This window comes from Lytechinus variegatus, chromosome 2 (assembly GCF_018143015.1).
Source record: "Lytechinus variegatus isolate NC3 chromosome 2, Lvar_3.0, whole genome shotgun sequence".
In the NCBI taxonomy this organism is placed as follows: Eukaryota; Metazoa; Echinodermata; class Echinoidea; order Temnopleuroida; family Toxopneustidae; genus Lytechinus; species Lytechinus variegatus.
In genome coordinates this window covers 29,546,089-29,561,834 of record NC_054741.1, presented here as the reverse complement: position 1 = coordinate 29,561,834, position 15,746 = coordinate 29,546,089, and the positions used below count along the sequence as shown (strand labels likewise).

The 15,746-nt window shown below is 35.7% G+C and overlaps 1 protein-coding gene across 2 annotated transcripts; it reads right to left on the bottom strand.

Moving 5' to 3' along the window:
- Positions 1 to 2,328: 2,328 nt before the first annotated feature.
- LOC121407782 (dysbindin-like) lies at positions 2,329 to 14,304 on the bottom strand. Of its 2 annotated transcripts, XM_041598978.1 has the most exons (12): positions 14,230 to 14,304; positions 12,542 to 12,643; positions 11,926 to 11,973; positions 11,300 to 11,341; positions 10,144 to 10,197; positions 9,721 to 9,781; positions 9,394 to 9,526; positions 7,738 to 7,870; positions 6,518 to 6,540; positions 5,346 to 5,486; positions 3,629 to 4,018; positions 2,331 to 3,023 (listed from the first exon to the last, which is right to left on the bottom strand). In XM_041598978.1, exons 2-12 carry the CDS (start codon positions 12,595 to 12,597, stop codon positions 2,875 to 2,877), a joined length of 1,230 nt encoding a protein of 409 aa, XP_041454912.1. In that variant the 5' UTR covers positions 12,598 to 12,643; positions 14,230 to 14,304; the 3' UTR covers positions 2,331 to 2,874. The 2 variants fall into 2 exon arrangements, with proteins under 2 accessions (XP_041454913.1, XP_041454912.1); XM_041598979.1 differs by lacking the exon at positions 10,144 to 10,197 and having other exon boundaries at positions 2,329 to 3,023.
- Between the last annotated feature and the right edge of the window lie 1,442 nt (positions 14,305 to 15,746).

Below are 15,746 nucleotides of genomic sequence, written 5' to 3'. Positions count from 1 at the left end.
TTACAGGATATACATTATTTCTTGCTTCCTTTGGTCATATAGGGCAGTATACATGTTTGGTCACAGTTCAGTTCACGATTGCACTCAAATACATGTAACACTTAAACTGCTGATACTAAATGAGGTGCATAGTCATTAATGCAGCACCAATAATCCAAATACATTCTCATCAGCATTGATATCAAAAACTTCCTCAAAGTAATTCCAATTTACAATGACAGAAGATTATATATATATATATATATATATATATAATATGAGTTTAAAGGACAAGTCCACCCCAACAAAAAGTTGATTAGAATAAAAAGAGAAAATTCAACAAGCATAACACTAAAAATTTCATCAAAATCGGATGTAAAATAAGAAAGTTATGATATTTTAAAGTTTCCCTTAATTTCACAAAACAGTTATATTCACATCCTTGTCAGTATGCAAATGAGGAGACTGATGACATCACTCACTCACTATTTCTTTTGTATTTTATTATGTGAAATATGAAATATTCAATTTTTCCCTATTGTCATGTGAAACAACGATTTATTCCTCCCTCAATATGTGCAATAAGCATTGTTAAATACCATATGGTTCAGTCAAGTTGGTCCTTATTGTCAAATCAGTAAAAAATGAAATATTGTATAATTCAAACAATAAAAAACAAAAGAAATAGTGAGGGACATCATCGACTGTCTCATTTGCATGTCACTGAGTTGTGCATATCACTGTTTTGTGAAAAATAAGCGAAATTTGAAATGTCATAACTTTTTTTGATTTTAATGAAATTTTCAGCATAATGCTTCTTTGATTTTTCTCTATTTCTTCAAATCGACATTTGTCTGGGGTGGACTTGACCTTTAAAAAAAAATCAAATTTGAATGAACTTCTTCTGATTTATTTCAATTTCATTGGTCACAAAAGACAGAAAATTCTTGTTTCCTTTCAACAAATAATCAGAATTTGTCATGGCTCTCACATACCAGCATGGTAATTCTAGCTACCATCTTTCCATCCCCCCAGGCTCGAGTTAAACACAGGGGGTGATATTCCGATAATTAAACCTAGGTTTATCCCTCGTCTAAACTAGAGTTTTAAATCGCACTTTTATGGAATGCTGGGCTTCATATTATTTCTTCCATTCTTGTGACAATTATCATTCTACCCATTTCACAACTCCATTATTATCATTTTTTTCAACTTTTGCAGTGGGATAAGAATAATTTTCAATAGGTGAATGAGTTGACAACTGGCAATCCATAAAAGTAAGGTCTAAGTTAACCCAGGATTAACTAAACCATGACTATATAATATCATCCAAGATGGTTATAAAATATATGGCCAAGACCACAAATTTGGAATTTATTTAGCTATTAAAACAGTAAATATTTATGTAATCATACTGATTGGCCTTGTGGTGAACACCAAACATATTGCCTGCAATATAATCATGGCCAGAGTCTTTAGACAAGGTAAAAAGTTCTTTTAAGGGCAATATATTCAATGTTTCCCAAAAGAACCAGTCAGTATTTTTATTATTATCCCAATCAGATATCTAGAGCAAAATCATGAAAATTCAGATATTTTACCCTTCAAGAAAGTGATTCTATTTTTTCACATTGAGCAGACTGTGCCTATGAGCTAAACCATGGTGACGTATCTGAAATGTTGCAGTATCCATATTGATTGACATTATGACATATATTGCACTGCTTGGATCAATATGACACGTATCTCTTTCTACGCGTCCTCAGATGTCCGGATGTGAGACTACGGAAAATACAAAGGTATATTTTGCGTCGTCTCTGCATGCAAAGTAAGTCCGCACAGATAGACAGAGGAAAATACAAATAGTATACCTATCCTTTCCCGATATTTATTAATCTTCGGCAATACGGTGTTGTAAATGTATGATATGGGTAATAATTAGGTTCATTGTTGGAGGCCCGTTGCAGAAAGAGTTTCGTGATTAAACGCAACTCAAAATATCAAACAACTTCTTTTTCAACCAATGATACACACATATTCAGGACTTGTGCTTGATATTTATTAATGCAAACTCTTTAGTGATGGGCCCTTGACCTGATAATAGCAATTACCTTCATGCCAGGTGATTTTAAAACCCACTGGGTTGTATTCTGATAGCCATGGTTTAATTAAACCTGGGTTAACTAAATTTAAACCAAACTTTTATGGAATGCCAGTTGTCAATTCATTCACCAATCAAAAATTATTCTTATCCTGCTGCAAAAAGTTGGCAAAAAAATGAATTATGAGTCGGGAAATGGAAAGAATAGCAAAATGTAAAAAATAATTGATTTTAAAGAATTTATACATTATATTTTCCATAAATATGGAAGAAATAATTTGAAGCCTAGCATTTTACACTCGGAATAGATCTAGGTCTAATTATCAGAATATCACCCAGTGAGACCTGGGTGTCTCATCAATATTTTCCCCCAACAAGTTGCCATTTCTGACAACTTGATTCTTATTGGCTGAGAAACAATGTTACTGTGGTATCTGTCAGATAAAACAGGACTTGTCAGATAAAACGTCAGACAACTCCTTTCATGAGTGTTATATTAAAAAGTATCTTGGGTTGCCCATCACCTGCAGTAAAATCTGAGTTATGACTTACCAACCTTGATATTCAACTCATTGGCTCACATAGTCAGTGTCTCACTAATAAACAATGTTTAGACTCGGACTACAAATTTACCCGAGTATCAGAGAAGAAGTATAGCACTATTACAGGATTTTCAAGAGCTCTTTATCAAATTTAGAGTCAGCAAATCCTAAAATAATCTCTTGGAAACTGACAAATCTCTGCCTTCAACACAGAGCGGTGGGACTATCATCCATGCAAAATCCAGTGATCTGCTATGATTTTGATGTTGATTCTTCTGCATCTTCATCAGGGGTTCCAAAGTCGTCGTCTTCTTCCTCCTCCTCTTCTTCCTCCTTGAGGCCGTCTCTGGTAGCGGCATTCTCTGGATGTTGTTGCTTGTCCTCTGAGTTTTCTGTGGAGTCTACAAAGAATCAAGAAAAAAAGAATATTGCTCACTACTAGCATACAGTCATGCCAAATTCACTGCAAGTCTTAAATCATAGTTGGATAGTGGAAATATGCTGCTCTAACATTTTCAGTTGTTGTTTGACATGCCCTTCCAGTGGTGGATCTAGCCAGGTGGCCGTTTCATAAAGCTGTTCGTAAGTTAAGAGCGACTTTAAGAACGACTGGTGAACCTTTCTAACGTGCTAAACTATTGCCATTGAAGATACCATTTAACACAAGAAAGGATCACCAGTCGTTCTTAAAGTCGCTCTTAACTTATGAACAGCTTTATGAAACGCCCACCAGGTCTAACACATTTTTCATTCACTCAAATATATTATTTTTAATATGAATTATACACAATCATTTGTTATAAAAATACATATCTGTTAACAAAAGAAGTCTTGGCTGTTGATAATGTGATTGCAAACAAACTCAACAGATTTATCGCGAACAATATCCAGGGGCAGCTAAAAATGCACCCAGCCCCGGGTTACGGGTAAAATGAATCAAACTTAAATGTACTTTGAATATCCAATATCTGCAAGTATTACTAATGGGAGATACATCCAAGCTTACCTTCTCCTTCACCCTCTATATGTGTTTGTTCTTCAGTTACATCGGCTTCATCTTTGGATTCTGTGACCTCTGAGTTCACAGAATCACTTCCTTTGGACTCCTCTGTTAGTTTCTCATCTCCACTCTGTCCTATCCTCTCTTCTCTCTTGTCCAATGAGGCAACGCCTTCCACTTTAGCTGCAGCCTCCTCTTCATCCTCATCATCACCATCATTACTCTCATCATCCTTCGTCACTGGTACCCTTTTTCTGCTAGAGCTCCTACTGACTTCCTCGTCCTCATCGTCAGGTCCCAGGAAGTCGTCCAGAGCTAGTTGGTCATCCCTATCGACGGTTATCTCAAATTCATCCAGTCTGTTCTCCAGTTCCTGAGAGGATTGGGTCACTGGAGCTGTGTAGGGGATTGAATACAGAAAATAGAAATGTGGCTGAAGGCGATTACTACCCCCGTACTGTGACAACTGCCTTATTGCCATGAAATACTATTACCATGGAAATGAATTTTCTGCAGTAGTATGCTCCAAACATTTCCCTGATTTATTGCCACATGATATGCTGTTACAATGGCAACACAGTTTGTGACACATTTGATAATGAACCTTGCATATATCCATTCCTGGGCCCTGTCTTATGCAGAGTTACGATCGATCCAATCAATAGTAACTATATGGAAATCCATCGGTGTGATAATTTTTTCTACAGGAAATTTGAAAAATGTCCTTTGTAAACAAAGGAAAATACACAAAATTGTCAAGATATACTTTCTGGATATACATTCATATCTAGAAATTTTTTGAACAAGCATGCATTTCATTTGTTGACTTTGCTGGCTTTCCATAGTTGCGATTGATCGGATCAATCAGAACTCTTTGTAAGACAGGCCCCAGATGCCTGTGATCTCATGGGGAGTCACAGGATATATCACACATAGCTGTGTTTTTTTTACATAGCATCTTTGCAAATCTGTCTCGGCAGCAAGAGGGTTCTCTTATGACTTTTTTAAAGACCATTGACAGATCTTCTTTCAAATGCAATCACATGAAAAAATCAAAACATTGGGAGGGGGGTTCTTATTCATAGACAGGTGGTCCTTATTTTTAATTAAAGTCGATTTATTCATTTCCAGTGTAGAATCATCATTTATCATTTATTTCAGTCAGTACTTTCCCTCTTACGAATACTGACTCTCACACCACTTCTTTCTGTCAACCTCCTCAAAAACGATTAGATATAAATATTAAAGATAAATTCCAGTTTTGGTAACGATCTCAAAATGACTTTACAGAATCTGATATAATGACCACCCAAGTGTCTGTTTGTATGAATAAAAAATATGTGCCAAAGGATCCTGGAAGAAATTGTGTAATTGCTGAGAAATAAGCAAAATAAGCGCGGATTCGGTCACTTCCGTCGGGTCTTTATTCCAGCAATAATAATACACTGTCCCACGTGTGCCTATATCTGTGTTGGTAATCTTCAGTGTGAACGTTTTTCAGCGTAGATTTCAAGATTTCACAAAGTTCAGTTTATGTAACTGTACCAGATCTAGATCCTCGATGATATTCTGACAATCAAGCCTGGTTTTACAGACTTTCTCATGAAATCAGTGTTTACTGCAACTACTGGAATTTCTCTTTAATACAATATAAAAACATATAATCAACAACAATGATGGAATAGATAACTGAACTCTGAATAAGTGGATTTGATGGTACTACCTGACATTTTTCCATGAGTTTTGTAATGGGCCATGTCAGCAGCAAAGACTTCTTGGAAGGCTTTCTGTCTCTCCTTCTTCTTAGCATCTTCTCGGTCTTCCAGTCGACGGAACTTCTGGTTGTATTCATCCAGCAGACGTTCTGACAAGTACAAGGTGTGTTTAGTGCACATTTACATATCATAGACAGTAGAATTTCTGGGGGTGGGGTGTTTCACAAAGAGTCACAAAGATTTAAGCATGACTTAAAGTTACACTTAAATATCTAGTTGTGTGTAGTATACAAGGCATGACTGCATTGGTCAGATCATGCGAAGAGGACACTCACTACTGTGTATTGATCAATAAGATCAGTGGCGGATCGTGACCCGGAGGAGACAAAGCATTGTTCACAAACAATACAGTGCCCCTCCAATCATTGTCTCCTCCGTGTCATAGTCCACCACTGAATAAGATTGTGCCTTGCATATCATGTATGAGTCGGTATTTAAGTGTGACTTGAAGTCATACTTAAATCTTTGTAAAACAATCCCCAGACATACGGTTGGTGACAAGGTCCTTGGGACCAAACAATCAAATTGTCATCATGGTTACAGAAGGGATCGTGATATGTCAGGTTTAAGAAAGATGAGAATACGAAGAGTGGGAACCCTGGGCCCCATTTCATTAAGCTATTATCAGAGGCAAGTCCCAAGATACAGTTATAAGCTATTGAAACCGGAAACTTGATGGCTGAAAGCAAATTTGTAATACAAGTTCATCGTTATTACAAGTTCCAAGAAACTGGGTATAGAAATATTGTTAATAAGAATAATGTTATATAAAATCTCTTCATTTGGGCCCAAATTAAAAAAAGGTTTTCCATGAGCTATTCAGATTCAGTGTATAATTGCACTTGATGTAGCAAAGTCATTGAGAAAGGTCCGATGATAAAGGTGCACTTACAAAAAAGGGTGCTAAACTTTCATGTGAATTTAGGGCACATGAATTCAGTGCACTTTGCAAAAAGTGCAGTATGCAAAAATCATAGATTCTTTCTTTTTCACAAATTTCATGAATTAGGCACTGAAATATTCCATAAACTAAATATAATTGGCAAACAATCAAAGAATTGTATTGAATTAGAAACTCCTCACAGAAATTTTTACAAACTTCTGAATATAACTAACTTACCTCTTCTCTGTAACCTCTCTTTTCTGTAACATAAAATATGAATACAGAAACAACTTTACTCGGTGATTACTGGGCAGAAATGAGGGTATTGCTATTTTCTTTTGTAACTGGGTCGTTAGTGACAATACTGCAACTACAAAGGATGGTTTGAATAAATAAAGGATTTATATAGCGCACATATCCATCCACCATGTTAGGTGCTCAAGGCACTCCTATATTATCCAAGCTAAGCTTGTCTACCGATTCTGGTGCTCACAGCTCTTTTAAGGAACTACTTCCTGCTGGTACCCATTTACCTCACCTGGGCTGAGTGCAGCACAATGTGGGTAAATTTCTTGCTGATGGAAAACAAAACATGGCTGCATGGGAAGTGAACCCACATCCCTCAGATGAACTTTAGTGCACATACTCATAACCTAAACCAGGGAGGATCCAGGATTTTCCATAAGGGGGGGGGGGCACATTTTCCCCAAGGAAAAATTTGATAGGCCCCCCCAAAAAAGGTTTTCAACCAAAATTAATGACATTTTTCACTTTCAAAGGGGGGGGGTAACCACACTTCTGTTTTAACAAAGTTTTTACATTACAAATTTCAATTGTGCCTCTCAAAATGGGGGGGGGGGGGGTAACAGGCCGGCTTTGCCCCCCCCTCTCGGATCCACCAGTGACCTAAACTCACAGAAGAATGATTGAATCTGTTATTGATATCATGGAATAGACAGATTTCACGCAATAATTATTATGAATGGATTCCCTCACAAAATTATCACAGAATTTGTACATATTGATAATCTTCAACTGTGTAAGCCATTGATCCCAATGTCCGAGATATCATGGTTTTAGATGGTCTATGATAGAACATGTGAGTTACACTGAAATCAAGTCATATTCAAGGGACTACACAACTAGGCCCCGTCATAAAAAGAGTTGAAATTGATCCAATCAACCACACCTATGGAAAGCCAGCAACGTCAACATCTGAAGTGCATGTTTTTTCCAAAATGCTTTCTTGATATGATGCATATTCATATCAGACAGATTCATATATTCATCATTTTCTTGAAAATTCAGTATCCTTCTCTTTGTTTACAGAGGACATTAAATATCCTTTAGAAAAAATCATGACAATGATGGATTTACATAGAGCTGAGGTTGATCGGATCAATATGAATTCTTTGTAAGACAGTTCTTCATAAACTTACTGAATGTTTCCTACTTACGATTTCTGCTCCTTGTATTTCATGAATTCTGCCAGTTGTATCTTCTTGTTGCCAAGCAACTCCTCCTCCTCACATGTATCTTCAAGTCCCTCCAGCATGCTTTCTATTTCCTCAAAATTAGCTTCCAATTTACCTGTAGAGGGATATCATTATTGTGATATATATATAATCCAGGAAGGCGTATCTTAAAGCAGTTTGCAAATTATACAGTATATGACTTTAAAGGAAAGAAATGTAGTTGCAGCAAAAAACCTGGGCCCCATCTTACAAATAGTTGCAATTGATCCCATCAACCTCAACTATGGAAAGCCAACAACGTCAACATCTAAAATGCATGTTAGTTCAAAATTTTTCATTTTTTGTGGTGAAAATTCAGTGTGCTTCTCTTTGTGTACAAATGATATTGTGCAAATTTCCTGTACAAAAAAAATTTGGCATGGATGGATTTCCATACAGTTGGGGTTGATCGGATCAATCATAACTCAAGACGGGGCCCTAATATCATGGGAAGTCTCACATCATGGGAGATCTAGATCAGGTGGGTGTTTCATTAAAGCTGTTCGTAAGTTAAGAGTGACTTTAAGACTGACTGGTGATCCTTTCTTACGAAGTAAATAATCACCAATGAACATTTAATGGTGAATATAATTTACCGCAAGACAGGATCACAAGTCATTCTTGAAGTCACTCTTAACTTACGAACAGCTTTATGAAATGGCCTCCAGGTGAGTGTTTCATAAAGCTGTTCGTAAGTTAAGAGCGACTGGTGATCCCTTCTTGCGGTAAGTGGTATATTGAATCGGCGATGATTTCGCGCGTAAGAAAGGATCACCAGTCGTTCTTAAGGTCACTTTTAACTTACAAACAACTTTATGAAACTGCAATCTGGTTTGTTAACATAAACCTAACTCTGTGAAATGATGAAATCTAAGCTGAAAAGTAACTACACTGGAGATCACCAACAAAGATAAGCACATGTAATATTATTGCTAGGCCTTGGGAAAAGACCCTGACATTAGGGTAGAAGACCACGCTTCTCTTCTCAGCAGTGACACATCTATACCAGAATCTTTTGCAAAATATGCTGAAGATAAATGGTAATGCTTTCAAAGCCAATATAGTTTTTATTTCCTCGAATTTTCGACGGACCTCCGTCTTCTTCAGGAGTATATACAATGTGTGGTATCAATCAGAGAGTGCATCCTCAGACAGATGTTGTTATGATGACTGGCTGAGGATGCGCGCCCTTCACAGAAACATACATAGTAACGCTTGTTTGTTATTATCTAATTGTTACGTAACAATTAATATTGCGCAATAACATTTCTTGTTACGCAACAATAAGAAATTTAAGAGATGAGATGATAGAACGAAGATCAAATTGGTTAAGAGAAAATGGTTCTCTCGAAAGTATTGAGAGTACGGATATAATTATTGAGCAATAAGAGAAATTCCTGTGTGATACGATACCAAACATCGTGGCGCTTGTCAAAGTATTTTTTTCTTTTTAAGAACGAAACTAACGAAAGAATGAATAGTAACAGTGCTCTGCCAATCATAATCAAAGAAAGTTGTCATATCTGACAACTTGCCGAAAGAAAATGTTGACGAAACGCTCCCCAGGTATGAATTGGAGCTGAAAATATAAATACCTACCTAATGTTACTGCTAGATTTTGGATCTGCGTCACCATGCCTGGTACTTCTTGAAGTCTAGTCTGGAACTGTTTCCAGACATGGACCTGTTTGTCATGATGCTCTACCAACTCTAAGATAACCTTGTCACTTTTCTAGGGTATACACAAAAATTAGAACACCAATGATAAAACATGAAATAGATATCAATACAAATACATGTATCAAAAACTTATTAAAAGTGATGCCTTTTTCATTCAGAATGACTATAAATGAACTATCATTTCAGTCACAAAAGAGGTTTACATTTGATTTATTTATGTGTGATAATCAGAAAGCTTAAACATACCGTAGCCTTTTCTGCAGAAAATTCAATATTGACATGTAGCTGAGTCCACATCTGTTGAAACCTTAAGAATTAGAAAAATATTGAAACCATAAGTACTTTCAAAGCAATTCTCATATCAGAACCATTTTCACAATTACACTAAAAAACATTTGATACAGGCAAGTCCTATATAAAATAAATTCCTGTATTGTATTATTATTTCTCTTTGGTTTGATTCATTAAAAAAATATCATTTAAACATTGTATTAAGTGCTAAATAAATGTTGCATATCATTATTATTGAACAAAGACAAGCCTTAATAATTGTAATGAAAATTATATTACAAAACCCACAAAGTTCCTCACTTGAAGGGGAGTGATAATTAAAATGAAAGGATCAACTGTTGAAATTACATGTTATTTTTATTTTCTCTTGCAATTTACCTGTTGAGGATTTCATCGCCAGCATCAACACATTCTGGTTTAAGAGATGCAAGGCTGGGGGAAATGAAATAAAACGGGGGTTAGTTCCCTGTTTAAACATCTAGACTTTGTCAAAATAGTAGCATTTTAACATGTACCTACTATACTTCTTTTAATTCTTTGGTTTATTACATGCTAACATCCCACTCCTCTCAAGCTCATCTCCAATTTAATGAATGTTGATCGAATATTAATTATATCACCTTGTCTGTTAAAAAAAAAGTCATGTAGACACCAGCCAATTTGCCTCCCATTTGTTTTGTTATTCATTCATTTCAATAAGCAAGCAAATATCACATCATCTTGGTTTTACACTTGTCTTTAGTTCATAAAGGTCAGAACAGGAGCTAGTGCGTTTGGAGTAGCATCATTTCAGAACTTGCTTATTTTCTACTGGCTAGTTTAAAAATTTAGATTATTAAAATTCAGTCTCATAGCATTTCTGGTATTGTATTCACCAGAGAAAATTGTTGCATAAAAGTGAGCCAATGCACATAATCTTGCACATTTTAAATAAAACAAGATGATAGTTACTGTAGCAAGTCAGATTATCAAGTGCCTTTATTAAGTGTGATGGACCTTTTTATCAATCTTTCTTTTTCAATACCCTTTTTTTCCTTCTCTTCCTATGAAAATTCAAGTTTATTCAGAAGTTTGATTATACATGTATGTTAACATTATTTCTATTTTACATTGTTTTATGTGGGCACGAGCCAATGTGGAGAACCTCTCAACAGAAAGTTCCTTTAGGTGATTCCCAGGCCCAGGAACTGGCTGGTGCTCTATTTATATTTTCCTTGTAATGTTTCTACTGCATTTGCCATCATGTTATTATCTTGCTTGGAAATAGATAAACCCTTAAGGTCCCCTTCGGAGTGGACCTTAAGCCGTCGGTCCTCTGGTTGCTTGCTTACAAGCATTCATGCTTTCTTAGCAATCAGGTAAAAAAATATCACCACCAATCACCAAAACAAACAAACAAATAAATAAATAAATAATAAATAAACAAGCTCCAGACAGACCATTTATCTCACTCCTTATATAATTATAAAGCAATATTTTCAGAGACCATTGCAAAAGACTAAAATGATTGCAATAAAATAATAAGTGATCTTACTCAGCTGTTTTGCTGTCAAGGACATGCAATTCACCAGGCAGTCTAAAATGGAAAATAAGAAAGTAAATATATATTTATGGATACTCACAAATAAATGTACATTCAAGAGGATGTTTCAATGATCCGTAAAACTTGAGAAAAATATCTTGATTGACAGCTGTTACAATTATGGTTTAAGACATTCTTAACGCAGAAAAGGTTTAAGTATCAAATTTCTTATAGGCAATGACTTTTAGCAAAAAAATTGAATGCACTGTCAGAAAATATAAAAAATCCCATTCTAATACCAAATCATTGATCTTCTAATCTGTCAATTAATTTGCATTTAAGTCACAACATCAAAATCAATTTTACACATTGGCATCTTGAACAATTTGAAAATAGATATTCATACTTTGTTCGACATGTTATTATGAGACAAAGACTGTTCCCAAATTTATATATCGAAAAATGAATTATGTTATAAAGAGATTTTGCTTTTGTTTCCATGTTCCCATATTTTTTTACCGTTCAAGCCCTTTTGCCAAAATAATTAGCAGAATGAGCTAGGAACTTGTGCATTATACTGAAATAGAATGGTGTCCATTGGATTAAATAAAAAAATAATTGGAATAAATGCAACTCACTTCTTTGATCGTCCAACTTCTCTGGCCTTCTCACTCAGTGACTTCAATCTGAAAAATATACAAATAAAAATTCATGAAGTGAATCAAATTAAATATAATGAATTTATCTGATATTCAAAGGGTGTAAATACCACTGACTATGTTTTTTATTTTCAGACTGATGATGAGGTTTGAACCTTGAAAGATGTTCTGTTCACTATAATGTTATGTTTTCTTCATTATTTTTGTTTTCAAATTAATAGAAAATATTGTTCTCACATAAAGAGTGTGTCAGAGCATATTTCACAATGTGAATTGTTGCAGGACCATCAGTGTTGTAATTATTTTCTTAAAAAGTTAGATACCTTTATCCAAGTGAAATTGAAAAAATAAAAATTTTGGAAATCAAACTTTAAAAAGAAACAAGACTGCATGATATTGCATATATGTGGGTATATAATCATCACCAGCTTTAGCATTCCATAACTTAGTTATTTTTCTTATCAGATTTCAATGAATTTTTCAGTGGTTTTACTTGTTTAGTTTGACCCTTCTCTGCTGAAAGGAACATTTTCAACCTGGATTACACCTTCACAATTTCAAATTTTTTCAGAAAATGAATTTGATCAACACTTACCCAGCATTCAAATCAAGCTGAACAGAGTGAATCTTCTCTTTGAACTGATCAAACATCTTGCTGAAATAACTCAAACTTCATGGGCCACTTCCAAACAATGTACTAAAATTGAGAGCAAAACAAGATGGAATTTTATAAGAGAATGTTACACATTTTTACATTGACGTTTTGTACTTGTTGAATGATTTTTAAAAAATCAATGTTTAACGTTAAAGTAGACCGATAAATAGGTCTATTTCTGTCACACATTTGCTCTGCTGAGACTCAATCAATAGCCCAATGACGGCCATTGGGTTCATAGTAGTGGAGCTCCACCGACGCTTTAACTACATGTAGGCCTACAGAGTCTATGGAGAAAAGGGTGCGATTTTGCACCCTCCTTGATTACATGTAGATGGGGAAATGGAAGAAATTATAAAGATAAATTTATAATACAATCAGTTTACCACCTTTCTGAAAAATATGCTGGAAAATAGCGAAGTTTGATGAAAAACAATCTATCAGGATCAGCCAGGTTCTTCTTTGATCGCCGTGCAGCTACAGCTGAACGTAAGGATGCGCCAGCGGATTAGCTGGCACGTTCGCACGCTCAGCTTTACTACTAGCTGCGCTGACAGCAATCGAAGAATAGTCTCAAATGTAAGTTTCCCTTATTTCATTACATTTTAAGTTAATAAGATGAATTTAAAAAAACTGAGTAGACTCCAATGCTGACACAAACATTGTCATAATAAAAGGGACAGACCTGCACACAACTCTGATTTAGTCATTAGTGATAATCTTACTAAATTACTTGGGTGCAGGGAAACACAAACCGGTATATGTGGCATTGTCGCCTATGAGATCCATACATCAAATGGATGGACCTCATTGGTACCATAACCTTGTTCATTGAATGAGTGATTGGAGTGGTCCTAAGCCTGGGGGGGCCACTTCCATTCACGAGTGGATACCATGCGCGACCGTGGGGTCTCGAAAAGCACCCTAAACACTTAATTTCCATATTCTGAAAATGCACCCCTTAACAAGTATTGGCGTGTGAAACCCTACCCTTAACAAGTATTGGAAACAAAACGATACTCTTGGCAAATATTCCCTGAAATGAACCCCTAAACAAGTACTGTTTTATTGTTACGGGTTCTTCGGTCGTCGGCTTTACCTTATTTGGTTTAGTACGACCCCACCTTCTACACCTCGTGCAATTCGGACTCTAAACACGAAGTGTTGAGGCAAAAAGGGCATCCTTTCTACAAAATTTTAATTTTGTTTTATCATCCCCGCAAATTCGACCCTAAACACGTAGTTCCTAGCGAATTAGATACCCTTTTTTCATTATTTTTGTGTTTTTGACACCCTTTTCATGTTACGTACGTAACGTGCCGTCGTGAAAAAGACATCCTTTTTACGTGTTTTTTGGTCGCGCATGGTATCCACTCGTCAATGTAAGTGGCCCCCCGGGGTCCTAAGTTAGGTTGACACAGCACAGGCCACAGCAATTGCCAGGCAAATAAATGTAGCCTACAGCACGAAGCATAACGGGTGGGACTGAATCTAGTAGAATTCTATTGCCAGATCGAGACTGCTGTTTATGCTACCGTAGCTTGAACAAACAATCAATATCAACACTTTATTTTAAATAACAACGTATCCTTTCGGCAAAATCGTGATATACAGCAAGAGAAAATTACCTGTCAATCGGGGCAATTTACGTTACCACTAACCTCGAGAACTCCGCCACGACCGCGGTTACAGCGAGATCGATGCATGCACGAGAGTTTCGCCAGAGCAAAACCTTCGGTCTCTGTAAATACCGGTACTTGTTTCGCTGAACTCCGTTGGCTCCACTCACCAAATACAGAGGATAAATAAAAAAAAAACTCCTCGAAACAGACGGTTTCCAGCTGTCTAGAGCTTTGCATGCACCGATGTACCTTAGATCTAAGTATTTATGCCCATCATTTGCAGTGATTAACCCGCCCCCCCTTGTCAAACTGAAGGAAAGGAATGTGATAATTAAAGGGGTATTCCCGGGGTATTCCAGGCTGAAATAATATGGTTCAAACAGCTGTCAGTCAAACAAAACACTGAAATAATGATCCAAACTGATCAGTATTTCTATATCTATGCATGTATTCATAAATATTTAATTAGCAAATTGATGATGTCGTATCCCCACTTGTTCTTTTGCATTTATTTTGTAAGAAATTATGATTATTCAAATATGATATACATACATAATTCATGTAAAACATAAGAAAAAGGACAGTGGGAAAATGTCATACACACAGACACAATATACACAGGACAGCGATTGGTAGAAGTAAACTTATCATCACACTATATATATATATATTGTTTTATATATACGTGTTTGTGTGTGTACATCATGAGCCTAGTAATGAATATTCATGATATTCATAAAACTATTCACAAGAAACTCTTAACTTTATAACTTTGTTATTTGTAATCAGATTTTGACGAAACTTTCACCATTTTGCACAATGATTTTTTTCTATATAGACATAATTGCTTTCAGCCCCAGAGTACCTCTGGTTAATCCCCCCCCCAAAAAAAAAATTATTGCAAATTCTTCAACCCTTTGGCAGGAACAACTATTATTGAAGTAATAGTAGCAGCAGCAGCAGAATAGAAGTAATATAGTAGTTGTTTTTTTTTGCCAGAATAAAGGGGTAACAGTATCCTAAAAACATTTATTAAATCATATTCCACGCACCGGCATCGGCATATGGTGGATTTAAGAAAGGAGAATTCAGTCATTGAATTCATGGCAGCTTGCATATAATTTGTTGTGCCAAAATAATGCAAAAAATGCCGTAACATTATTTTTTCATGTGATTTTGATGAGAGTGCTCTGGGGCTGTTTTATAAGACTAGTGTTACCCTTTCATGTGCTATTGCCCATTATATGTAGCTGGCATAAGAACATGTTCCAGTCGTAGTTTTTAAAAAGGAACATAACTTACAAACTGTTTCATAAAACACATCCCTAGCTGCAATGGTTGTTTAAGTTATTCTATCAATTAACCATCAATATATACTTGAATCAAGTCCCCTTTTAATGATCAGAATCATATTTTTCCTACATGTTTAAGTCTGTAGAAGGAAGTAACTTGAGCACAAATATAAAGAGTATGCACACATAGCACTTAGGAAGTGTAGGCAAAAGGTTGCTTTAATTATAAAT

Excerpts from the sequence above, each read along its gene's own strand:
- LOC121407782 (XM_041598978.1), bottom strand. The coding sequence starts at position 12,597 with ATGTTTGATCAGTTCAAAGAGAAGATTCACTCTGTTCAGCTTGATTTG. Across the intron at positions 11,342-11,925 it reads GAAGTTGGACGATCAAAGAA|ACTGCCTGGTGAATTGCATG; the intron begins GTGAGTTGCATT and ends TTTCCATTTTAG. Across the intron at positions 4,019-5,345 it reads AACTCATGGAAAAATGTCAG|CTCCAGTGACCCAATCCTCT; the intron begins GTAGTACCATCA and ends TCCCCTACACAG.